Source organism: Puma concolor, chromosome B1, assembly GCF_028749965.1.
Source record: "Puma concolor isolate L17-30 chromosome B1, mPumCon1.1.hap2, whole genome shotgun sequence".
Taxonomy (NCBI): Eukaryota; Metazoa; Chordata; class Mammalia; order Carnivora; family Felidae; genus Puma; species Puma concolor.
The window spans coordinates 43,290,250-43,317,469 of record NC_141670.1 but is presented as its reverse complement, the minus strand read 5'-3'; the positions used below and the strand labels follow the sequence as shown (position 1 = coordinate 43,317,469).

Here is a 27,220-nt window from a genome sequence, read left to right as displayed (position 1 = left end):
TGAGCGGAGTGTGTTGGGACAGCAAGCGGGATTTAACATCTGGAAGGTTATAAGTTAACAGCTCTGCTCGGAGAACCAGAGGGCTGAAGGACAATGGGAGGGAGAGTTATTGAACCCCGGAGGACAGAGCTCAGCTTGGCGGGGAACAAAGGTGCTCGTCAGCACCATCTCCCTCGCCCCTCCCCCAGCCAAAATCCCAAGGGACCGGTTCCTGTCAGGGAACTAGCTTGCACCACGCAAACACCCAACGCTGTGCTTCTGCAGATCCATCCCTCCAGTGGTGGGTCTGACTCCCTCCCACTGCCACAGGGCCCCTCCAGAAGCGGATCACCAAAGGATACAGAGCAGAGCCTGCCCCTCCTGCCTCCATGCACCTTGCCAATCCACCCCAGCTAATATGCCAGCCAGATCCCCAGCACCACAAGCCTGGCAGTGTGCAAGTAGCCCAGACAGGCCACGCCACCCCACAGTGAATCCTGCCCCTAGGAGAGGGAAAGTGAAAGCACACACCAGTCTGACTGCGGCCCCAGTGGTGGGCTGGGGGCAGACATCAGGTCTGACTGCGGCCCCACCCACAAACGCAAGTAATTCAATACAGCACAGGGGAAGTGCCCTGCAGTTCCACACCACTCCAGAGACTATCCAAAATGACGAAACGGAAGAATTCCCCTCAAAAGAATCTCCAGGAAATAACGACAGCTAATGAACGGATCAAAAACGATTTAAACAATATAACAGAAAGTGAATTTAGAATAATAGTCATAAAATTAATCACTGGGCTTGAAAACAGTATAGAGGACAGCAGAGAATCTACTGCTACAGAGATCAAGGGACTAAGGAACAGTGAGGAGGAGCTAAAAAATGCTATAAACGAGCTGCAAAATAAAATAGAAATGACCACGGCTCAGAGTGAAGAGGCAGAGGAGAGAATAGGGGAACTAGAATATAAAATTATGGAAAAAGAGGAAGCTGAGAAAAAGAGAGATAAAAAAATCCAGGAGTATCAGGGGAAAATTAGAGAACTAAGTGATTCACTAAAGAGAAATAATCTACACATAATTGGTGTTACAGAGGAGGAAGAGAGAGGGAAACGTGCTGAAGGTGTACTTAAAGAAATAATAGCTGAGAACTGCCCTGATCTGGGGAAGGAAAAAGGCATTGAAATCCAAGAGGCACAGAGAACTCCCTTTAGACGTAATTTTAAACGATCTTCTGCATGACATATCATAGTGAAACTGGCAAAATACAGGGATAAAGAGAAAATTCTGAAAGCAGCTAGGGATAAACATGCTCTAACATATAAAGGGAGACGTATAAGACTCGTGACCAATCTCTCTACTGAAACTTGGCAGGCCAGAAACGAATGGCAGGAAATCTTCCATGTGATGAACAGAAAAAATATGCAGCCAAGAATCCTGTATCCAGCAAGTCTGTCATTTAGAATAGAAGGAGAGATAAAGGTCTTCCCAAACAAACAAAAACTGAAGGAATTTGTCACCACTAAACCAGCCCTCCAAGAGACCCTAAGGGGGATCCTGTGAGACAAAGTACCAGAGATATCGCTACAAGGATGAAACCTACAGACATCACAATGACTCTAAACCCATATCTTTCTTTTTTTTTTTAAAACCCATATCTTTCCATAATAACACTGAATGTAAATGGACTAAATGTGCCAACCGAAAGAAATAGGGTATCAGAATGAACAAAAAAAACAAGACCCATCTATTTGCTGTCTACAAGAGACTCATTTTAGACCTGAGGACACCTTCAGATTGAAAGTGAGGGGATGGAGAACTATCTATCAGGCTACTGGAAGTCAAAAGAAAGCTGGAGTTGACATACTTATATCACACAAACTCAACTTTAAATTAAAGGCTGTAACAAGAGATGAAGAAGGGCATTATATAATAATTACAGGGTCTATCCACCAGGAAGAGCTAACAATTATAAATGTGTATGCACCAAATACAGGAGCCTGCAAATATATAAAACAATCACAAACATAAGCAACCTTATTGAGAAGAATGTGGTAATTGCAGGGGACTTTAACACCCCACTTACAGAAATGGATAGATCATCTAGACACACAGTCAATGAAGAAACAAGGGCCCTTAATGAGACATTGGATCAGATGGACTTGACAGATATATTTAGAACTCTGCATCCCAAAGCAACAGAATATACTTTCTTCTCGAGTGCACATGGAACATTCTCCAAGATAGATCACATACTGGGTCACAAAACAGACCTTCATAAGTATACAAGAATTGAGATCATACCATGCATACTTTCAGACCACGATGCTATGAAGCTTGAAATCAACCACAAGAAAAGATCTCAGCAACCTCCAAAACATGAGGTTAAAGAACACCCTACTAAAGAATGAATGGGTCAACCAGGCACTTAGAGAAGAAATTAAAAAATATATGGAAACAAACGAAAATGAAAATACAACAATCCAAATGCTTTGGGATGCAGCGAAGGCAGTCCTGAGAAAAAAATATATTGCAATCCAGGCCTATCTCAAGAAACAAGAAAAATCCCAAATACAAAATCTAACAGCACACCTAAAGGAAATAGAAGCAGAACAGCAAAGACAGCCTAAACCCAGCAGAAGAAGAGAAATAATAAAGATCAGAGCAGAAATAAACAATATAGAATCTAAAAAAACTGTAGAGCAGATCAACGAAACCAAGAGTTGGTTTTTTGAAAAAATAAACAAAATTGACAAACCTCTAGCCAGGCTTCTCAAAAAGAAAAGGGAGATGACCCAAGTAGGTAAAATCACGAATGAAAATGGAATTATTACAACCAATCCCTCAGAGATACAAGCAATTATCAGGGAATACTATGAAAAATTATAGGTCAACAAACTGGACAACCTGGAAGAATGGACAAACTCCTAAACACCCACACTCTTCTAAAACTCAATCAGGAGGAAATAGAAAGCTTGAACAGACCCATAACCAGCGAAGAAATTGAATCAGTCATCAAAAATCTCCCAACAAATAAGGGTCCAGGACCAGATGGCTTCCCAGGGGAGTTCTACCAGACGTTTAAAGCAGAGACAATACCTATCCTTCTTAAGCTATTCCAAAAACTAGAAAGGGAAGGAAACTTCCAGACTCATTCTATGAAGCCAGTATTACTTTGATTCCTAAACCAGACAGAGACCCAGTAAAAAAAGACAACTACAGACCAATATCCCTGATGAATATAGATGCAAAAATTCTCAATAAGATATTAGCAAATCGAATTCAACAGCATATAAAAAGAATCATTCACCATGATCAAGTGGGATTCATTCCTGGGATGCAGGGCTGGTTCAACATTCGCAAATCAATCGATGTGATACATCACATTATAAAAGAAAAGATAAGAACGATTTGATCCTGTCAATCGATGCAGAAAAGTCATTTGACAAAATTCAGCATCCATTCTTAATAAAAATCCACGAGAAAGTCGGGATAGAAGGATGATACTTAAAGATCATAAAAGCCATTTGTGAAAAGCCCACAGCTAACATCATCCTCAATGGGGAAAAACTGAGAGCTTTTTCCCTGAGATCAGGAACACGACAGGGATGTCCACTTTCACCGTTGTTGTTTAACATAGTGTTGGAAGTTCTAGCATCAGCAATCAGACAACAAAAGGAAATCAAAGGCATCAAAATTGGCAAAGATGAAATCAAGCTTTTGCTTTTTGCAGATGACATGATATTATACATGGAAAACCCTATAGACTCCACCAAAAGTCTGCTAGAACTGATACATGAATTTAGCAAAGTTGCAGGATACAAAATCAATGTACAGAAATCAGTTGCATTCTTATACACTAATAATGAAACAACAGAAAGACAAATAAAGAAACTGATCCCATTCACAACTGCACCTAGAAGCATAAAATACCTAGGGATAAATGTAACCAAAGATGTACAAGATCTGTTTGCTGAAAACTATAGGAAGCTTATGAAGGAAATTGAAGAAGATATAAAGAAATGTAAAAACATTCCATGCTCATGGATTGGAAGAATAAATATTGTCAAAATGTCAATACTACCCAAAGCTATCTACACATTCAATGCAATCCCAATCAAAATTGCACCAGCATTCTTCTCGAAACTAGAACAAGCAATCCTAAAATTCATATGGAACCACAAAAGGCCCGGAATAGCCAAAGTAATTTTGAAGAAGACCAAAGCAGGAGGCATCACAATCCCCGACTTTAGCCTCTACTACAAAGGTGTAATCATTAAGACAGCATGGTATTGGCACAAAAACAGACACATAGGCCAATGCAATAGAATAGAAACCCCAGAACTAGACCCACAGACATATGGCCAACTTATCTTTGACAAAGCAGGAAAGAACATCCAATGGAAAAAAGACAGTCTCTTTAACAAATGGTGCTGGGAGAACTGGACAGCAACATGCAGAAGATTGAAACTAGACCACTTTCTCACACCATTTACAAAAATAAACTCAAAATGGATAAAGGACCTGAAATTGAGACAGGAAACCATCAAAACCCTAGAGGAGAAAGTAGGAAAAGACCTCTCTGACCTCAGCCATAGCAATTTCTTACTTGACACATCCCCAAAGGCAAGGGAATTAAAAGCAAAAATGAATTACTGGGACCTTATGAAGATAAAAAGCTTTCTGTACAGCAAAGGAAACAACCAACAAAACTAAAAGGCAACCAATGGAATGGGAAAAGATATTTGCAAATGGCATATCAAACAAGGGGCTAGTATCCAAAATCTATAAAGAGCTCACCAAACTCCACACCTGAAAAACAAATAACCCAGTGAAGAAATGGGCAGAAAACATGAATAGACACTTCTCCAAAGAAGACATCCGGATGGCCAACAGGCACATGAAAAGATGCTCAACGTAGCTCCTCATCAGGGAAATATAAATCAAAACCACACTCAGATACTGCCTCACGCCAGTCAGAGTGGCCAAAATGAACAAGTCAGGAGACTATAGATGCTGGAGAGGATGTGGAGAAATGGGAACCCTCTCTCACTGTTGGTGGGAATGCAAATTGGTGCAGCCACTCTGGAAAACAGTGTGGTGGTTCCTCAAAAAATTAAAAATAGACCTACCCTATGACCCAGCAATAGCACTGCTAGGAATTTACCCAAGGGATACAGGAGTGCTGATGCATAGGGGCACTTGGAACCCAATGTTTATAGCAGCACTCTCAACAATAACCAAATTATGGAAAGAGCCTAAATGTCCATCAACTGATGAATGGATAAAGAAATTGTGGTTTATATACACAATGGAGTACTATGTGGCAATGAGAAAGAATGAAATATGGCTCTTTGTAGCAATGTGGTTGGAACTGGAGAGTGTTATCCTAAGTGAAATAAGCCATACAGAGGAAGACAGATACCTTATGGTTTCACTCTTATGTGGATCCTGAGAAACTTAACAGAAACCCATAGGGGAGGGGGAGGAAAAAAAAGGGGTTAGAGTGGGAGAGAGCCAAAGCATAAGAGACTCTTAAAAACTGAGAACAAACTGAGGGTTGATGGGGGGTGGGAGGGAGGGGAGGGTGGGTGATGAGTATTGAGGAGGGCACTTTTGGGATGAGCACTGGGTGTTGTATGGAAACCAATTTGACAATAAATTTTATATTGGAAAAAAATGATAAAACAAAAATGAAAAAAAAACAAAAAAAACCCTAATCATTTGGATAATTTATAAATAACTATGAAAGTAGAGAAAAATAATTTAGAAATCATTCAACCTGAAAACCTCTTTTGTGTAAATAGCCAATCAGCTAAAATACTGACAAGAAATTTATTTCACTGGAAATTTCCAGACTTTTAACAGCTATTTTTCTAATTTTTATACAAATAAAACTTAAGCCTAAAAATAAAGAAAGAAAGAAAGAAAGAAAGAAAGAAAGAAAGAAAGAACAACACTACAATAACTGCCAATAATTCACAATAATATGTCTAAGCAACTACATGTTCTTAAAATTTGAACTAAAGTTGGAAATTATAGAGTTGTAAATCAACTCTATAAATTATAAATAATAAAGTTGCCTATCTGTTGACATGTCATTGGGAAGTAAACAGAGCTTCTCCTAGATTTAGATTTTCCTTGACATGTTAATTTTAATTATGAAACTAGCAAATAGTGAAAATTCTTAAAATAAATACAGAAGTCTAATCTTACTTATTTTAATGTCATTTTTCATAGTGAAAAATTTTATTAAAAATACAACAGTGTAAATAAAATAAAAATGGCAGTAGATGAAGAAAATAAATTTGTGTCCAATAAAACAGTATCAATATTCTGTAATCTCTAACTTTGTTTTGAGATTTAATAAAAATCAAGACTAAAGACTTATAATGGAAAGTTAAACAAAGAAAAACAAAAGATCAGAACAATAACTATATAGAAAATAAAAAACAAAACATTAAAATATAGTTATTCTCCTTGTTAACAACCTATAGAAAACTAAAGATAATGCAAAAAGCATTTTATATATATTCTAAATCCAAACAATTTAAAAATTATAAAATTGAATCCAATAAGTTTGGTAAATTTGAAATAAGTTTTATAATGTTGAATTCATCTTACACTGATTTTCTTTTAGGAAAAATAATTTAGAAAGAACCAGAACTATAAATTAAAGAAGGAAAAATTAAACATAAATGTGACAGCAAATTTGTATTATTAGATTAAGATAGGTAAGCAGTTGGGAAGAAATAAAATTTTTGCATAAGGATACATTTCCTATTAGAAATCTCTCCATAGGAACAATCAGAAAATTCACTAATGTATCAACATGGTTTTAAGTGTACTCTGTATAAAATATTATATAGCCATAAATTTTAATTATTAAGAGATGAGGGAGAACAAAATATATTCATACTTATATTTATTTTATATGAATTTTATATAAATATGAATTTATATAAGTAAATTTTTATTTATAAGTAAATTATTTATGTTTATAAGTACATATTTATAAGTAAAGCATGAACTTATTGTCATAAGAAAAGAATAAATGTTTTTCATTTAAACATGTTTTTAATTCATAAGTTGTGGGTGCTTACAATAAATTCAACACATGTAGTACAATATATTTAACAGTCTTTGAATTAGCTTCACTGAGTTTCTTTATATTGATTAGCTATTTCTGGACCAGGTCAGATTAAAAGTAACCTAGAGTCTCAATTCTCCCAAATAAGATAATTTTTTTACTTTTAATTACCCACAAAAATAACATTTAACTTAGAACTATAAAAAAAGTTACTTACTCCATTTCCTCTGCATTTTGTAGCAGCATTACAGTTATATTCCATCAAGTGAACTTTTTTGCAGGTTTTATTTATACAATACTAAAGTAAAACACAGATAATATTTCATAATCATTCATACATTTGATATAACATGAGAAAAGAATTATTTCTTATATGCCCAATTTGAGACTTTTTATTCCATATTACTCTCATTTGGGTACAAAAAGTCTAGCATTCCAATACAAAATCTTAATAATCAATTAAAGAAAAATAACTTGGGTGTTTGCCTTGACATAGTTTTTTTGTAATAATGTAATATAATTTGGCCTTTAGGAATTAAAATGAGAATCTCCATAAGGGAGATTTTCTATATTATATTAATATTCTGTTATAAATAATTGATTAGTGTTAATGATTTGTGCCCTCAAAACTTGGAATGTAATTCATTAATTTTGTTTTGGTTTCAAATGTAAGTGAATATTTTGGATTATAATTTATCATGAATCTTTGTTATAATATTGATAAGAATAGTTTGTCAAGAGAAATATTTTAACTTCATTTGTAACCATTGTAAAACGCTTGTTCCATAAAAATGGGTAATCCAGTGGTAATTAGTCACCAGTATATGTAACTTTTGCTTCCTTTACCATTTTATATTTTGTTAACTGGCCTCCTGGCTTATGTTCTTTTATTTTATTTTAAAAAGCACTATAAATTATAAGTAATACATCAAAAATATGAATATATCTAATAAGAATAAAAATTTGTTTTTGCAATTATTTCCTGAAAATTAACATATACCCAATACATAAAGTTGCATATGCAAGCCTACATTTGCCTCCTCTTTTCAATATATTTGAAATTCTAGCCAGTGCAATTAGGTGATAAAAATAAATAAAAGGCATACAAATTACTGAGAAAGAAGTAAAATAATCTGTTTGCAGATGACATAATTGTACATATAGAAAACTCTAAAGACTCCACATGTAAAAAGCTTGTCAGAACTAATCAAAAAAAGTAAATTTGTGGAATAAAATATTAACATACAAAAATCAAATGTATTTCTGTACAGTAACAATGAACATTTTTTTAATTAAGAAAACAATTCCAATTATAACAGTATAAACTATTATTAACCAACTAAACTAAACAAGATGATAAATGATATGTATGCTGAAAACTACCAAGAAATGCTGAAAAAAATCAAAGAAGACCTAAAGAAATGGAAAGATACCCATTCATACCCATTCATGGACTGAAAGACATAATACTGTTAAGGTGTTAATGCTATCCAAAACAATTTACAAATTCAATGTAGTCTCTGTTAAAATTCTAATGACACTTTTTCATAAATAAAAAATCCATCCTAAAACAATTTCAAGGGACTTCAAATTGCCAAAACAGACTTACAGAAGGACAAAGTGGGATAACTCATGCTTCTTGAGATCAAAACTTTCTACAAAGCTACAGCAACTAAAACAATGTGGTCATGGAGTAAATTCAGGCATTACTGATGAATGGAATATATTAGACAGTTAAGAAATAAATTCTCTCATATATGGTCAAATAATTTTCAAGAAGTCTGCCGAGTCCGTTCAATGACAAAGGACAATGTTTTCAACAAATGATTCTGGGATATTGGATATCCACATGCAAAAGAATGAAATTAGACCCTTATCTTATACCATCTGCAACAACTAACTCAAGATGTATTGAAGACCTAAAGAACTAAATGATAATACTCTGAGAAGACACAGGGAAAATCTTCTTAACATTAATTTGGAAACATGTTTTTGGATGTGATACCCAAACGACAGGGAGCAAACAAGAAAACAGATATACTGGACTTAATAAAAATTAAAAGGACTTTTGTCTGCAAACGACATTATCAAGAGACTGAAAAGGCACCCACGGAATGGAAGGAAATATTAAAAAATCATTATCTGGTAAGAGATTAATATCCAGAGTTTATATTAAGGATTGGTATACAAGTATATATTAAGGATTCCTTAAACTCAAGAACAACAACGAAAACCAACACTAAATTAAAAATGGGCAAAAGGGCGCCTGGGTGGCTCAGTCGGTTAAGCCGCCGACTTCGGCTCAGGTCATGATCTCGCGGTCCGTGAGTTCAAGCCCCGCGTCGGGCTCTGTGCTGACAGCTCAGAGCCTGGAGCCTGTTTCAGATTCTGTGTCTCCCTCTCTCTGACCCTCCCCCATTCATGCTCTGTCTCTCTCTGTCTCAAAAATAAATAAACGTTAAAAAAAAAAATTTAAAAAAAAGGGCAAAAGACACAAATAAACATTTATTTGAAGAAATTTATTTGAAGAAATAATAGCTGAAAACTTCCCCTAATCTGAGGAAGGAAACAGATATCCAGATCCAGGAAGCACAGAGAACACCCATCAGAATTAACAAAAGCAGACCCACACGAAGACATATTGTAACTAAATTTGCAAAATATGATGACAAAGAAAAAAATTTAAAAGCAGCAAGACTAAAGAAATTAGTAACTTATAAGGGAAAACCCATAAAACTAGCAGAGTTTTCAACAGAAATTTTGCAAGTCGGAAGGTTGTGGCATTTTATATTCAAAGTGCTGAATGCGAAAAATCTGCAGCCAAGAACACTTTATACAACAAGGCTGTCATTCAGAATAGAAGGAGAGATAAAGAGTTTCCCAGACAAACAGAAACTAAAGTAGTTCATGACCACTAAACCAGCCCTGCAAGAAAAGGGGATTCTTTAAATGGAAAGGAGAGACCAAAAGTGACAGTATAGAGGTAGGAAACACAAAAGCAGTAAAAATGAAAATTTTTATTAAAAATAAGTGAAGGAACTCATGCATAAAAAAAGAATATAAAATATAATAACATATACCTAAAACAAGAAGGAGTCAGGAGAAAAGAATGGGTTCAAACTTAACAATCAACTTAATATAGACTGCTATGTGCAGAAGAAGTTGTATACAAACCTAATGGTAACCATATATCAAAAGCCACTAACAAATATTTAAAGAATAAAGAGAAATAAATCCAAATATATCACTAAAGAAAGTCAGCAAAACATGAAAGACAAAAAACATCAGAGAAAATCTTCGAAACAACCACAAAACAAGTAATAAAATAGCAATAAACATATTTACCAATAATTAATATGAATCTTAATGGACTAAACCCTCTAATCAAAAGACATACAGTGACAGAATGGATTAAAAAAAGAACACACATCTATATGCTTCTTACAAGACATATATTTTGTTTTATTTTTAAAATGTTTTTATTTATTTTTGAGAGAGAGGGAGAGAGGGAGAATGAGTAGGGGAGGGGCACAGAGAGAGGGAGACACAGAATCCAAAACAGGCTCCAGGCTTGGAGCTGTCCACACAGAGCCCAACACCGGGCTCTAACTTGTGAACCACGAGATCATGACCTAAGCAGAAGTTAGATGCTTACCTGACTGAGCCTCCCAGGCACCCCAAGAGATATATTTGAGATCTAAAGACATCTACAGATAGAAAGTGAGAAGATGAAAAAACATCTATCATGCAAACAAATGTCAGAAAAAAAAAGCCAAAGTAGCAATATTTATATTGGAAAACATAGACATTAAATCAAAGACTGTAACAAGAGACAAGGAAGGACACTATATAATAATAAAACATACAATCCAACAAGAAGATATAACAATGGAAAATATGCACCCAACATAAAAGCACTCAAATACATAAAACTTAATAACAAACATAAGGGAACTAATCTATAATAATACAATAATAGTAGGGGACTTTTGCACCCCACTTACGCTGATGGACATAGCATGCAAATAGAAAAACAAGGAAACAATGGCTTTGAATGATGCGCTGGACTACATCAATTCAACATATATATTCAGAACATTCTATCTTGAAACAGCAGAATACACATTCTTTTCAAGCACAAATGGAACATTCTCCAGAATAGATCACATACAAATAGAAGTTTGCATTAGCCCACAAAACAAACTTCAACAAATTCAAGAAGGTCAAAGTCATACCCTGCATCTTCTCTGACCACAAAGCTATGAAAGTAGAAGTCAATCACAAGAAAAAATTTGGAAAGAATACAAATATATGGAAGTGAAATAACATGCTACTAAACAATGAATTAATCAACCAGGAAATCAAAGAAGAAATAAAAATGTACATGGAAGCAAATGAGAATGAAAACACCACATCCCAAAACCTAGGATTTAGAAAAAGCATTTCTTTTTTTTTTAATTTTTAGTTTTTATTCTTGAGAGAGAGACAGATACAGCATGAGTGGGGAAGGGTCAGAGAGAGAGAGAGGGAGACACAGAATCTGAAGCAGGTTCCAGGCTCTGAGTTGTCAGCACAGAGCCTGACACAGGGCTCAAACTCACGAACTGTGAAATCATGACCTGAGCCGAAGTCAGACGCTTAACCAACTGAGCCACCCAGGCACCCCCAGAAAAAGCATTTCTAAGAGTGAAGTTTATAGCAATACAGGCCTACCACAAGAAGCAAGAAATATCTCAAACAACCTAAGCTTATACCTGAAGGAGCTAGATAAAGAACAACAAAAGAGGACTCAAGCCAGCAGAAGGAAGGAAATAACAAAGATTAGAGCAGAAATGAATGATACGGAAACAAGCAGACAAACAACAACAACAACAACAACAACAACAACAGCAGCAACAAAATAATAAAACCAGGAACTATTTCTTTGAAAAAAATCAATAAAATTGATGAGCATCTAGCAAGAATTATCAAGAAAAAAAGAGAAAGAACTCAAGTAAATAAAATCACAAATGAGAGAGGACAAATAACAACCAGCACCAAAGAAATACAATTGCAAGACACTACTTGCAACTACTAGTACTACCAACAAAGTGGTCAGCCTAGAAGAAATGGATATGTTCCTAGATACAAATCCACTGTGAAAAGTGAAACAGAAGAAAAAGAAAATTTGAATGGATCAATAACCAGCAAAGAAGTTAAGTCAGTCATAAGAAAAATCCCAACAAACAAAAGTCCAGATCAGATGGCTTTACAGGCCAACATTACCCTTACATCAAAACCAGATAAAGGCATTACTAAAAATGAGAACTACAGGATAATATCCTTGATGAAAACAGATCCAAAAATTCTCAACAAAATACCTGCGAATCAAATTAAACAACTAATTTAAAAAATCATTCATCACTAGTAAGAGAAAGTGAGTTCATTGTGATACAATTTAAAAGCAGATTACACCATCCACCTTTTGTGTTCTAATGCTACATATACTTTACACATGCAAACTACATTTATCCCCAAAGTTTCCAAATTCTCATCCATTATAACACTATCAAAGCTTATTTCTTCACCTGAATTAGCTCCAGCTGTGGATTAGATTCCTGCCTATATTTCACTGAGTACAGCTCTTCCATCTGTAGTCTGTGAAACTAGAACTATCTGTCCCCAACACCACCAATATACAAGAGTACGGCAGGCATAGGATAATTTGTATAGATATTTCTATTCAAAAAGGGCAAGGAGATGGCACATAAAAAGGAATCACTAGTCCATAGCAGTTTCTCGAATAGGTTTCAAGGTGTGTGCATCATCATATTTTGCTCTTGATTCTGCCCTCTGAGATCTTGTTTTGTTGTCCTAGTATTCCTTTCTTTTTCATAAAAAGTAGCACATGTTTATAGCTGAGCAACTGTCTCAACCTGTTTCCAACCAGTAGAATTTGAGAAGTCCAACATCCTCTTTACTATTTACTATTCTTTGTCCCTATCATTCTTGCTGGCAGTGTGTCTGGCGATATTTCACAAAAACTGTGCAGACCACTTGTGAATCTCATTGGAGTTCATTCCATTACACAAAAGCCACACTCACAGCTCTTCAAAATAAGCTTTTCTTTACCTTGGGCTTCTGTTGATATGGCTGAAAGACAAAACTCTAAAGCTTTTGGAGGCCAATTTTTTTTTTTTTTTACAGAATCTGAGGGGAACACCTTTAATTTCTAAACATCCTTTGATGTTTTTGAACTCTTATGTTTGTACAGTCTCAGTTTTGGCTCCATTTTCCTGATAGTTCTTGGAAATCATTTAATTTTGCATTTTTTTACTGTGTGAAGAGGTTGGGAACTTTCAGAATAATTGAGTCATGGTTGCATTTTGTTTAACAATTATCTCAATTTACTACTTTCCTCTCGTATTTTATTACAAGCATCAAGAAGAAGCCAGTCTAGATCACCAAGCTCATTAGGTACATGTTCTGCTTTTCACATACTGTAAAAGAAAATGTGCTAGGTTTTCTGCCCCTTAACAAAATGGGTCCTTCCTTTTCCAGTTTTGAGTAATGTATTCCCATTACCTGTTGAGCCCTCAACATCAATTTTCTCAAAGTTGAGAGTTCTAGATGTCTATTTCAGGCAATTTGAGCTTCATCTATCATGGCTTTCAAAATTCTTCTGGCCCCCACATACTACCTGTTTATACACCCACAACTACATTCTTAGTTATTTGAGACAACTGCACCATATTTCTAGGTGCCAAAATCTCTATTACTTATATATTGCTGTGTAACATATTATCCACAGAATTAATAGCATTAAACAACACACATATATCATATCAGAGTTTCTGTATGTAGGTCAGGAATCCGGGTATATCTTAGCTAGGTTCCCTTTTCAGTCTCTTACAAAGCCATAATCAAGGTATTATCTGGGGCTGTTGTCTCATCTGAAAGTCTAACTTGGAAGGATTCTCTTCATAGCTTGCTCATGTGGTTTTTGGAAGAATTCAATTTCCTGCGGGCTGTTAAATTGAGGGTCTTACTGCTTCACTGGTTCATGATTGCTTTTCCATGTGTGCTTCTTCATCATAGTAGCTTGTTTTAGCAAAGCAAGCAATCTGAGAAGGCGAGAGAGAGAGTGCATGCAAAGCAGAAGTCATTCTTTTTTAACCTAATCTTCTGAGTGACATCCTATAAGTTTTGCCATAGAAGCAATCCACTATATCCAGCCCAAATACAAAGGAAGATTACAAAAAGGAATGAATACCAGAAAGTGGGATCATTGGAAACATTTTAGAAGCTGTCTATCACAATAAGCACTTTCCCCAAGGGAATAAGAATTGGCTAGGACTTCTGTAAGATGGTGGTATATGAACATCCTGAAACCACATCCTTTCATGGAGATACCAACTCTACAGTGACATATGGATCATACCTCTGAAAAAGATTTGAAAACTAGATGAACTGCCTCTCCATAACAAATGATACAAAGACCATATCAAAATGGGTAGGAAGGCAGAGATGTGATCTCACCAAAAACTGCCCTGTCATGGCATCACATAATAGGATTTCATCAGTCTGGTGTTTCTCCTGGAGGAGCAAGGAGTTGGTGCCTCTACATTAATCATCCCAACCTTTGGGATCTGCACTGGAAACATGAGCCCCCAAAATGTATGGCTTAGAAAACCAAAGGGGCTGATGTCCAAGGGACACAAAGTTCTATACAAACCCAAGATTTACTTTTTAAAGAATTTACATATGGTCTCACTCAACCAAAATCCAACAAAAACAAGCAAGCAAACAAACAAGCAATCTCCTAGTAGTTTGAAAAGCATTGTGAGTATATGCGAAAGAGATTCATATGTTAATTTAAAAGTCTCTGGTGAAGGAGCAAGGGACAACTGAAACTTTCCCTGAGTCAGAGGCACTGGTAGGTACCATTTTTGTACTCTGCACCTACCCTGTTATCCCAGGGGGGAAATTCAGATACACCCCTTCCCTCCACCTTACTAAGACAGAAAAGGCCAGCATTCAAGTTCTATCCTACTGCTTACTGAAGTCTGGTTGTGTAGTTGCAGTAATTCCCCTCTAGTTGGCTGGGGCAGGTGAACAAGAACAGTTGTGGCCTTCTCATGTTCACTAGATAAAGCCAGCGAGCATGGACAAATGTGACACTCCTCTGCTTTATGGCTGGGGCTGGTAAGCAAGGAGCTGTGGAATTCTCCCACTCCCAGACTAAAGCCATCATACACACACAGAGAAGGACCCTCAGCTGCATCCTGAGCCATAGAAATGTGCAGTTAAGACACATTCTCACTACACTTCTTAAGCCAGAAAACATGCTCCAATTCCTATACTCTCCAGTTGTATATATAAATCCAGTAAGCATGGATAATCCACACAGGGAATCCCCTATGATCCACCTGGCTCTGGTGGCCAAGGAGGCTGTCATTCCTAAGCTCCATGGGAATGTGACAATTGGAAATACAGTTCTTGACTGGTCACTGCACCCAGGTTACTACACAAACAGACTGAAATGCAATACCAGTCTTCCTGTGGAAATGACTTATTTACAAGTATGGAGCTTTAGGCTGAGGGACAGTCTTCAAATTTCCTCCACATGTAAAGGGCTGAACCACTCACAGGAAATGTAAGCAGGGATACACCATCCTTGTGCACACCCTGGACCTCACTATAGGTCAAAGATACCTCCCAGAAAAGAGCATATGCACTTATCTGCAACCTCAACTTTTGCAGCTGTCCCCCAAAGGACACTTCCAGATCTCCTGGACTGGACACCAGCAGGGGTTATAATTGCAATCCCAGAGGACTGAATATATGTTCATATTTTACACATTTACCTAGGGGTCTGGTTTCCAATCAGCCTGAAACTACGTACTCAATGAGATTCCTCATATACTGGGAGGTCTTGGCACACCCTCAAAAATAAGAACAAATCAAGAATAAATCAGGTGGTTAGATAATCACAAAGGTTTGAAAGATAATCAAGAGCTAGGGTAAGGTTGAACAACAAAGTTTATCACCTACACAAAGCCACTCCTTCAAGACTGATAGAAGTAACTATTTTATATTTAACACACAGAAACAAATACAGAGAGTTAAGCAAAATTAGGAAATATAGAACTATGACCTAAAAGAAAGAACAGGAAAAAAATAAAAGACTCCTTAAAGATATAAAGATAAGTAACCTACCAGATAAGGGATTCAAATTAATGGTTTCAATGGATTCAAATCACTAAACTTGGGAGAAGAATGGATGAGCATAGTGAGAATGTCAATAAAAAGAAAATATAAGAAGTACCACCACCAACAACAAAAAGTCATAAAGTGAAGCATACAATAACTAAAAATTTCACAAGAGATTTTAATAGCAGACTTGGTGAAGCAGAAGAATGGATTAGCAACCTGGGAGACAAAGCAATGGAACTCATCCAGACAAAACAGCAAAAATAAAAAAAAAGAACTTTAAAAAATGAAAAGCAAACAAACAAACAAACTAAAGAGACCTTTGGAACAACATAAAGCAGAATAATAGTTGCATTATTGGTGGCCAGAAAGAGAACAGAGAGACAAAGAGACAGAAACCAATGGAAATTTTTCCTAACTAGGGAAAGAAAGCAGAAATCTAGGTGCAGAAAGCTCATAGAGTTCCAAATAAGATGAACCCAAAGCACTCCACACCAAGGCACATAATTAAAATGACACAGCAATTGCACTACCAGGTATTTACCCAAAGAATATAAAAATACTAATTCAAAGGGATACATGCACCCCAGTGTTTATAGCAGCATTATTTACAATAGCCAAACTATGGAAACAGCCCATGTGTCCATCAACAGATGAATAAAGATGTGGTAAGTATATACAACTGAATATTATGCAGACATCAAGAAGAATAAAATTTTGTCATTTGCTACAATGTGGATATAGCTAGAGAGTATTATGCTAAAATAAGTCAGAGAAAGATAAATACTATATGATTTCATTCATATGTGGAATTTAAGAAACAAAACAGATGATCATAGGGGGAAAAAGAGAGAGGCAAAACAAGAAAAAGACGTTTAACTACAGAGAACAGACTGATGGTTATCAGAGGAGAGGTAGGTGGGAAGATGGGTTAGGTGATGAGGATTAAGGAGGGCACTTGTGATGAGCGCTGGGTGTTGTATGTAAGTGTTGAATCACTAAACCAAACACCTAAAACTAATATTACACTGTATGTTAACTGGAATTTAAATAAAACTTAAAAACAAACAAACAAACAAAAAAACTAAAATAAAATGCCAAAAGGTAAAGAGGAGAATCTTTTTTAAAAATTTTTTAAAAGTTTTATTCATTTTTGAGAGACAGAGAAAACGGAGTATGAGCGAGGGAGGGACAGAGAGAGAGGGTGTCACAGAATCCAAAGAAGGCTGAGCCCATGTGGCACAGAGGCTGACACGGGGCTCAAACTCATTGACTGCAAGATCATGACCTGAACCGAAGTCGGACACTCAACTGACTGAGTCACCCAGGCACCCCGGTAAAGAGGAGAATCTTAAAAGAAGCAAGAGAAAAACAAATTGTTATGTACATAGAAAACATCATTCACTAGCTGTCAGCAGATTTCTCAGCAGATGTATTTTTCAGGCCATAAGGAAGTGGCATGACATTCAAAGTGCTGAAAGGAAAAAACTTCCATCCAAAAATATTGTAACCATCAAGATTATCATTCAGAATTGGAGAAATGATAAAGAGTTTTAAAGACAAGCAAAAGCTAAAGGAGTTTGTCATTACTAAACCATCCTTGCAGGAAATGCTAAGGAGAATTATTTAAACTGAAATAGGAAAACATACAGAAGTAAAAAGCTCACTGCAAAAAAATAAATATAATAAGGGTAGTCAATAAAGCTACTATGAATTTGAATAGATAAAAGTAGTAAAATTAACTAAAGCTGCAATACTTAGTTAAGGGATACATATAATAAGAAGATGTAAAATGTGACATCAAAAACATAAAATATATACAAAATACAGCATTTGTGCTTGACAAAAATGCTCAACAAGTAGGAATAGATGGAACATACCTCAACATCAAAAAGGCCAAATATGAAAGACCCGCAGCTAATATCATTCTCAGTGGAGAAAAACTTAGAGCCTTTGCCTTAAGGTCAGTCACAGACAAGGATGCCCAGTTTCATCATTGCTCTTTAAAATAGTACTGGAAGTCTTAGCCTCAGCAATCAGACAACAAGAAGAAATAAAGAAATAAAAGGCATCCAAATTATCAAGGAAGAAGTCAAAATTTCAGTATTCACAGATGATATAATACCCTATGTAGAAACCCCCCCCCAAAAAAATTGCTTAAACTAATATATGAATTCCAGGATATAAAATGAATGTACAGAATTTTATTGCATTTCTATACACCAATAATGAAGCAGCAGAAAAAGAAACCAAGGAATTGATCACACTTACAATTACACCAAAACAATTAGATACCTAGGGAAAAAAATGTAACCAAAGAGGTGAAAGGTTTGTACTCTAAAAACTATAGAACATTTATAAAATAAATTGAGGAGAATACAAAGAAATGGAAAAGCATTCCATGCCCATGGATTGGAAGAACATTGTTAAACGTTTCTTCTACTCAAAGCAATCTACACATTTAATGCAATCCCTATCAAAATATCACCAGCATTTTTGCATAACTAGAAGAAACAATTCTAAAATTTGTATGGAACCACAAAAGACTCTGAGTAGCCAAAGAAAAACAAAACTGGAGGCATCACAATTCCAGATTTCAACCTATATTACAAAGCTGTAGTCATCAAGACAGTATTATACTGGCACAAAAGCAGACATATAGATCAATGTAATGGCATAGAAAACCCATAAATTGACCCACAGCTATACAGTCAACTGATATTTGACAAAGCAGGAAATAATATCCAATGGAAAAAAAAAGTCTCTTCAACAAATGGTGTTGGGAAAACTGGATGGTAACATGCAGAAGAATGAAACTGGACCATTTTCTTACAACATACACAAAAATAAATCCAAAATGGATAAAAGACCTAAATGTGAGACAAGAAACCATCAAAACCTTTAGAACACAGGTAGCAACCTCTTTGACCTCAGCCAGAGCAATTTCTTACTAGACACACCATAGGAGGCAAGGGAAATGAAAGCGAAAGTGAACTACTGACTTCATCAAGATAAAAAGCTTCTCCATAGCAAAGGAAACAATCAACGAAGCTAAAATGCAGCTTACAGAAGGGAGAAGATATTTTCAAAGAACATGTCTGATCAAAGGTTAGTATCCAAAACCTATAAAGAACTTATCAAACTCAACACCCAAAAAACAAATACCCCAGTTAAGAAATGAAGATATGAATAGACACTTCTCCAAAGAAGATATCCAAATGGCTAACAGACACAAGAAAAGATGCTCAACATCACACATCATTAGGGAAATAGTAATGAAAACCACAACGAGATATCACCTGATACCTGTCAGAATGGCTAAAATTGGCAACACAAGAAACCACAGGTGTTGGTGAGGATACAGAAAAAAGGGAACCCTCTTGTACTCTTGGGAATGCAACCTGGTGTAGTCATCCTGAAGAACAGCATGGGGATTCCTCAAAAAGTTAAAAATAGAACTATCCTACCATCCAGCAATTGCACTGTAGGTATTTGCCCAAAAGGTAAAAATTACAGATTGAAAAGGGTACATTCACCTCAACGCATATAGCACCATTATCAAAAATAGCCAAGCTATGGAGAAAGCCCAAATGTCCATCAACTGATGAATGGATAAAGAAGTGGTATATATATAATGGAATATTACCCAGCCATCAAAAAGAATGAAATCTTGCCATTTGTAATGACATGGATGGAGCTAGAGTATATTATGCTAAATTAAATAAGTCAGAGAAAGACAAATACCAATAATTTCACTCATATGTGGAAATAAAGTAACAAAACACATGAACATATGGGGAGGTAGAAAGAGGGAAACAAACTATGAGAGACTCTTAAAGTTATAGAATAAACTGAGGGTTGATGGAGGGAGGTGGGTCGGGGTGGGCTGGATGGGTAATGGGTATTAAGGAGGGCACTTGTTATGATGAACACTGAGTGTTGTATGTAATTCATAAATCACTGAATTCTATTCCCGAAACCATTATTGCACTCACTGTATGTCAACTCACTAGAATTTAATTAAAAATTTGAAAGAAAAAAACATAATATGGGCAGCAAAATTTAGAGTTTTGGAATGTATTCAGATTTAAGCTGCTTTACATAGGAGGATAGATGTAAAACTCATGGTTACCACAAGACAAAAATTTATAGTAAATACACAAAGAAAATGAGAAAGAAATGTAAACATAACACTTAAGAAATTCATCAAAACACAGAGGCAAGAAAAGAGGAAAAAAAGACACAAGCTACAATAACAGCCAGAAAACAATGAACAACATGGAAATAAGCACATATGCATCAATATTTACTTTATTTGTAAATGGACTAAATATTTAATGAAGACAGAGAGTGGCTGAATGGATAAAATAACAAAACACATCTATATATCGCCTACGTGGCACTTACTTTAGAAGCAAGGACACATGCATACTGAAAATGAAGGAATAGAGAAAGACAGCTCATGCAAATGGAAACAAGAAGAAAGTTGGTATAGCTACATTCATATCAGACAAATAGACTTTTGTTATTTTTTAATTTTAATTCCAGTGTTGTTAACATACAGTGTTATATTAGTTTCATTTGTACAACATAGTGATTCAACAGTACCATATATTACTCAGTGCTCATCAAGATAAGTATAGTCTTAACAGACAAATAGACTTTTAAACAAAGACTACTAATAAAAGACAAAAAGAGACACTATATAATGATAAAAGTGTCAATCAAGCAAGAAGACATATAAACATATATGCACCCAATATGCACCAAAAAAACATGAAGCAAGTGTTAATAGAACTAAAAGGAGAAATTGACAGAAATACAATAAGAGTATGACACTTTAACATCCCACTAAAATCAATGAATAGATCATCAAGACAAAGAATAAAAAAGGAAACTTTAGCATTAAACATTATATAGACCAGATGGACTTAATAGATACATAGAGAATATTCCATCCAAAAGGAGAATAAACATTTTTCTCAAGTGCATATGCAATATTCTTTAGGATAGATCACATGTTATGCCATGAAATAAGACTCAGTAAAGTCAAGAAGACTGAAATCATATTAAACATCTGTTCTGGCCATAATGGTATGAAACCAGAAATCAATCACAAGAAGAAAACTGGAAAAAAACACAAATACATGGAGATTAAACAACATGATACTTTAAAATTTTAAAAATCCCAATAAACAAATAATTACAGAAATACTGCTTACCAAAATGTATGGGATGGTGCAAAAGCAGTTATAAGAGGGCAGTTTATAGCAATATAGGCTACCATAAGAAACAAGAGAAATCTCAAACAATTTAGCTTTACACATAAAGGAACTAGAAAAAGAAGAACAAACGAAGGCTGAAGTTAGTAGAAGGAAGGAAATAATAGAGATCAGAGCTGAACTAAATGAGCTAGAGACTAAAATGACAATAGAAAATATTAATCAAACTAAGAGTTAGTTCTTTGGAAAGATAAACAAAATTGGCTAATATTTAGTTAGACTCACCAAGAAAAAAAGAGTGTTCTTGTGTAGATGAAATCAGATATGAAGGAGAAGTTACAACTCCTATCACAGAAATACAAAGGATCATAAGAGACTACTAGGACCAATTTTACACCAATATATTGGACAGCCTAGAGAAAATGTATAAATTCTTAGAAACTTATAATGTGTCAACAGTGAATCATAAATAAATAGAAAATCTGAGTATCAATTACAAGTAAGAAATTTGTTCAGTTAAAAAAAAATACCATCAGCAAAAAGAAGTTCAGGACCAAACATCTTCACTGGTAAATTCTATCAAACATTCAAAGAAGATTTAATACCTATCCTTTTCAAACTCTTCCAAAATTGTATAGGAAACACTTCCAAATTCAGTTTATAAGGCCAAAATTATCCTGATCCTAACCCGACAAAAACACAAGAAAAGAAATTTGTGGGTCAATAGCTCTGATGAACATAGATGCAAAAATCCTCAATAAAATGTTGGCAAACTGAATTCAACAAAACATTAAAAGGATTATATAACATGATCAAAGTGGGATTTATTCCAGTGATGTAGGGATGGTTCACCATCAGCAAATCAGTTAGCATGATATACCAAATTAACAAAAGAAAAATAATATAATCATCTTAATAGATGCAGAAAAAGAATTTGATAAAATTCATCATTCATTTATGATAAATAAAACTCCCAACAGAGTATCTATAGACAGTACATACTTCAACTTAATAAATTTCATATATTACAAACCTACAGCTAATACACTCAATGATGAAAAGCTGAAAGTTTTACCTCTAAGATCAAGAACAAGACAAGAATGCACACTCTCCCCACTTTCAGTCAACACAGTTTTGGAAGTCCTAGCCACGGCAATTAGATAACAAAAAACAAAAGACATTCAAAGTGGAAAGGAAGAAGTAAAACTATTTATAGATGACATGATATTATATATAGAAAATCCTAAAGACTCCACTACAAAACTGTTAGAACTAATAAAGGAATTCAGTAAGGTTACTGGATAAAAAAACCAACATAAAAAACCTGTTGCATTTCTACATACAACTATCAGAAAGAGAAATTTAAAAATCCCATTGACAATTGCATCAGAAAGAATAAAATACCTAGGGATAAATTTAACCAAGGAGGTGAAAGTCATATACATTAAAAACTACAGTTTCATTGATAAATGAAATTGAAGACACAAATAAATGGAAAGATATTCAGGGCTCATGCAGCAGAATAATTAATATTGTTAAAACATCAATACTGCCCAAAGCAATCTGTAGATTAAATTCAATCCCTATCAAAACTCCAAAGGCATTCATCACCAAAATGGAAACAAAAACAACTCTAAAATTTGTATGGAACCACAAATGACACTGAACAGACAAAACAATTCTAAAAAAGAAGGACAAGGCTGGAGATACCACGTTTTCTATTTTCAAACTAGACTAAAGAGCTACCACAACTAAAACAGTGTGGTACTGGAATCAAAATAGGCATATAAACCAATGGAACAGCATAGGGAGCTCAGAAATACAACCAGGTATATGTTGTCAATTAATTTACAAAGGAGACAAAAATATAAAATAGGAAAGTACAGTGTCTTCAAGAAGATATTGGGAAAACTGGACAGCTACATGAAAAAGAATAAAACTGGACTGCCATCTTAACATGCATAAGGATTAAATCAAAATATATTAAAGACTTGAATGTAATATTTGAAACCATAAAATTTCTAGAAGGAAACATAGGTGGTAAGCTCCTTGACACAGTCTTAAAGATTTTATTTGGAATCTGACATCAAAGGAAAGAGAAAGAAGAGTAAAAATGAACATGGGACTACATAAAACTAAAAAGGTTTTGCACAGTGAAAACTAAAATGCAACCTATTGTAAAAACATATTTTCAAATCATATATACAATAAAGGGCTCATACCCAAAATATATAAAGAATTCATGCAACTCAATAACAGAAAAACAATCCAATTAAAGAATGAACAAAGGATTGAAGACATTTTTCCAAAAAAGATATACAAATAGCCAAAGGGGACATGAAAAGAGGCTCAACATCACTACTCATCAGAGAAATACAAATCAAGACTACAATGAGGCATCACCTTATAATTGTCAGAATGGCTAGAATCAAAAAGGCAAGAAATAACGAGTGCTGGTGAAGCTGTGGGGAAAAGGGATATCTTGTGCACTGTTGGGAATATAAATTGGGGTATCCCTTATGAAAAATAGTATGGAGTTTCCTCAAAATATTAAAAAATATAACAACCATATGATCCATCAATTCCACTACTGGATATCTATCTGAAGAAAATAAAAAACTTTAATTCAAAAAGATATGTGCAGCCTTCTGTTCAGTGCAGCATTATTAACAATACCCAAGATATGGAAGCAACCCAAATGTCCTACCATAAATGAGTGAAAAAAGAAGATGTGGTATATATATATATACAATGAAATACTAGTTAACCACAAAAAAAGAAGGAAATCTTGATATTTGTGATAACATGGATGAAAGTTAAGGGTATCATGCAAGTGAAATAATTCAGAGATAGAAAGACAAATACCATATGATTTCATCTGTATATGGAATCTAAAAACAACAACAACAACAACAACAACTAAAAACAAAACAAAACAAAAAAACTCGAAACAATCAAAATAAAACTCAGACTTACAGTCACAGAACAGATTGGTCATTGTCAGAGGAGAAGGGATTGAGTAGAGAAAAAGAGATGAAGGAGATTAAAAAGTACAAGCATAGAGGTATGAAATAAGTCTTAGGGATATAATACACAGCATGAGGAATATAGTAAAAAATGTATTAACACTATAGGTGACAGATGATAACTAGACTTATTGTGGTGATTATTTCACAATGTGTATAATGTCTAATTATTATGTTGTACACCTGAAACTAATAAAAAATTTATTTCAAATATACCTCGATAAAAATAAATGAACATAAGGCATAAAATAAAAAAAAAAAGAATTGGCTAATTGATTCACCTTTTCAAGGTTTCATTTTATTTTTAATTAAGCAAGTAAGTTTGTTATTTACATGTAGCACACTGATGCATAATTGCTGCTTTAAATCTTAGTTGCCTTATATTTTCTGGAATGTGTGCACTTGTATTTCCAAATTGACTAATAGCCTCTGAGCCATTTTTGTTCTCCCTTTATTTTATGACTATATGAGTACAAATGCTCATATGTATGTATATATGCGTATGGACAGAAACTTGTACACCACTATAACTATGCTTCCCTGGTATAGACTTAATTTGGTTCTTTCAAACTTCTCATACTTATACTTTGACCATACATGTAAAAAGATGGTTTAGCAGGAAACATTGAAAACTCAGAATTTTATGACTAAAAGTTGTTAGAATTCAGAGATATAGTAAAAAAAATCACCTGTCAGTTTAATGGAATGCTGTGCTTACATATATATTTTTTCATATAAGGATCGACAAGTTGCAACTTCCAAAAAGCAAAGTTATTGGATAACCAAGGCCTAGTTTAATTATCTTTTCAATATTGTATGGGAGGTAAGTTGCAGCACCAGGTTCAAATCCATTCAATATACTGTGATAGTAATCATGGAATATAGTATTTGATAATTATGTAATTTAACACAGCTAAATAGAAATGAATATATTTTGTTACCATTTGTGCCCCACAAACAGTGCCATCAGCAATATAGGAATAATCTCTTTCATCTGATTTCACTGATGACCCAGTGGCTATAGATATGCATACATGCCCTTGAATGTATGAATAAACTGCAGGTTGAACATCATTTTTATAAGTATTCTTATGTGGCCAAACACAAGCTAATTTTCCACAGAGAACATCCCTGAAATGAAAAGCAGAAAATTCCTTATCATTTTGTCTTTTAATGATACCATGTTCCAAATAAATATTGTATTACATGATTGACAACATAAATATTATTTAATTGATGGTATAAAAATTTGCCAGAAAAAAATGACAAGATAACATTATCCTTTGGTGCCCACCAACTGAATGCAATCTTATTGATTAGCACTGGAACCGAATTGAATACTGTATGCTGAACACAAATTTGCAGTCATGACTTCATTTCCTATTTCAGAACTCAACTTTTTGTCTAGCCTCCAGTTGACCTAAAGCACTCATCATATTTTACCATATTCTTTAGGAAAATTCATCACCTGCCTCCACTTTGATATAGCTTAGCCAGTCTGGTCATTGGTTACCCAACATTTCCTGAAAGCAGCTGATTGCATTTATTAACTCTATTTATGTATCTTTTGAACCCCTTTTGTTTATTTCCACCATCCCTGGTATGAACCTTAGTCAATACATCTCTATAGTATACAGACTCTTCATGCTAATCCTTCCAGTAGTTCTGGACTTCTCTCTTGAGAATTAAGGAACTTTGAGATCCCCTTTGTGCCACAAGCATTCCAAACATTATCCCATGAACAGTTTATTTAGCCAGACGTACTCATGACCCAGTATGGAATACACTGCAGGTAAACGACCTGTCAAGATGCCAAATACTATGTTGTATGTGCTTGCTGTTATCAGACAAATTGCAAAAATAAAAGAGGCTTGAGCCAGGAGACCAGTGCTTTGCCTCCTAGAGAGTAACCTATCCCTGAATAGAATACTGGCTTCTCTAAGACTTACAATATCCCTAGACTATGCCCTAAAAAGTAATCTATGTCACTTCTTGCTCTTGGAATCACTCAAATCTATCATTTCTCATTTTCAATGGAAACAACTATTCTTAACTTTGATATAATCTTGCCAAGCATGCCATTAGTATTTCTTCAAAAGTGTTCCCTTAGAAAATTTTATTCATTTTTCCTGAAAGACCATGTTGGGTTCTTTAATATAACAGGGATTAGTTTCATGGTACGAGGTGAAGATTCAAGTGAAGTTGAGAGCCAAAATCTAAATCTCTTTTCAAGCTTTTCTCCTTTCCAGCCTAATGTGTCTATCTTAGATGTAGATACTTCTTTTGGTTGTGCTTCCACTCTCTTTCCATGGAATATATCTTAAACCAGCTTTGCACATAGTAGGTCTCTTTCTAGTTTGGCCATTGAGTACAGACACTTCCTCCACAATCTATTCTCTCAAAATTTGCATTTATGGCTGAATTCTTGGAACTAACAGGCTCTTCTTTTCTGGAAAGGAATCACAGTTGTCTTAGCACAGATGAATTGTGCTAATGAATTCCAGTCTCATCTAGTGATTTTATTTCAGGAAAATATATGTATTATAATTTCAGATGAAGTATGGATAAGTCATGCTTGCTAGAGTTTCACAGTTTCTTCCATCTTTTTTGTTCATATTTTCACAAATAATCTTACTTAGATGAAGTGCGGCCAACATGCCTTCTTGTCAACAGGGAAAGAGATTTAAGCATGTCTGTTTACCACCACCTCCT

The 27,220-nt window shown here is 34.8% G+C and overlaps 1 protein-coding gene across 2 annotated transcripts in view; it reads right to left on the bottom strand.

Moving 5' to 3' along the window:
* The window catches only part of ADAM18 (ADAM metallopeptidase domain 18), a 145,840-nt gene that overhangs the window by 33,338 nt on the left and 85,282 nt on the right, over positions 1 to 27,220 (bottom strand). The window contains exons 16-17 of one of the 2 annotated variants that reach the window (XM_086702895.1): positions 25,450 to 25,639; positions 7,286 to 7,366 (exon numbers count right to left, since the gene is read on the bottom strand). In XM_086702895.1, coding sequence (XP_086559021.1) covers positions 7,286 to 7,366; positions 25,450 to 25,639 — 271 coding nt within the window. The remainder of the gene's footprint in view (positions 1 to 7,285; positions 7,367 to 25,449; positions 25,640 to 27,220) is intronic. The other variant, XM_086702896.1, reaches the window with a different exon arrangement.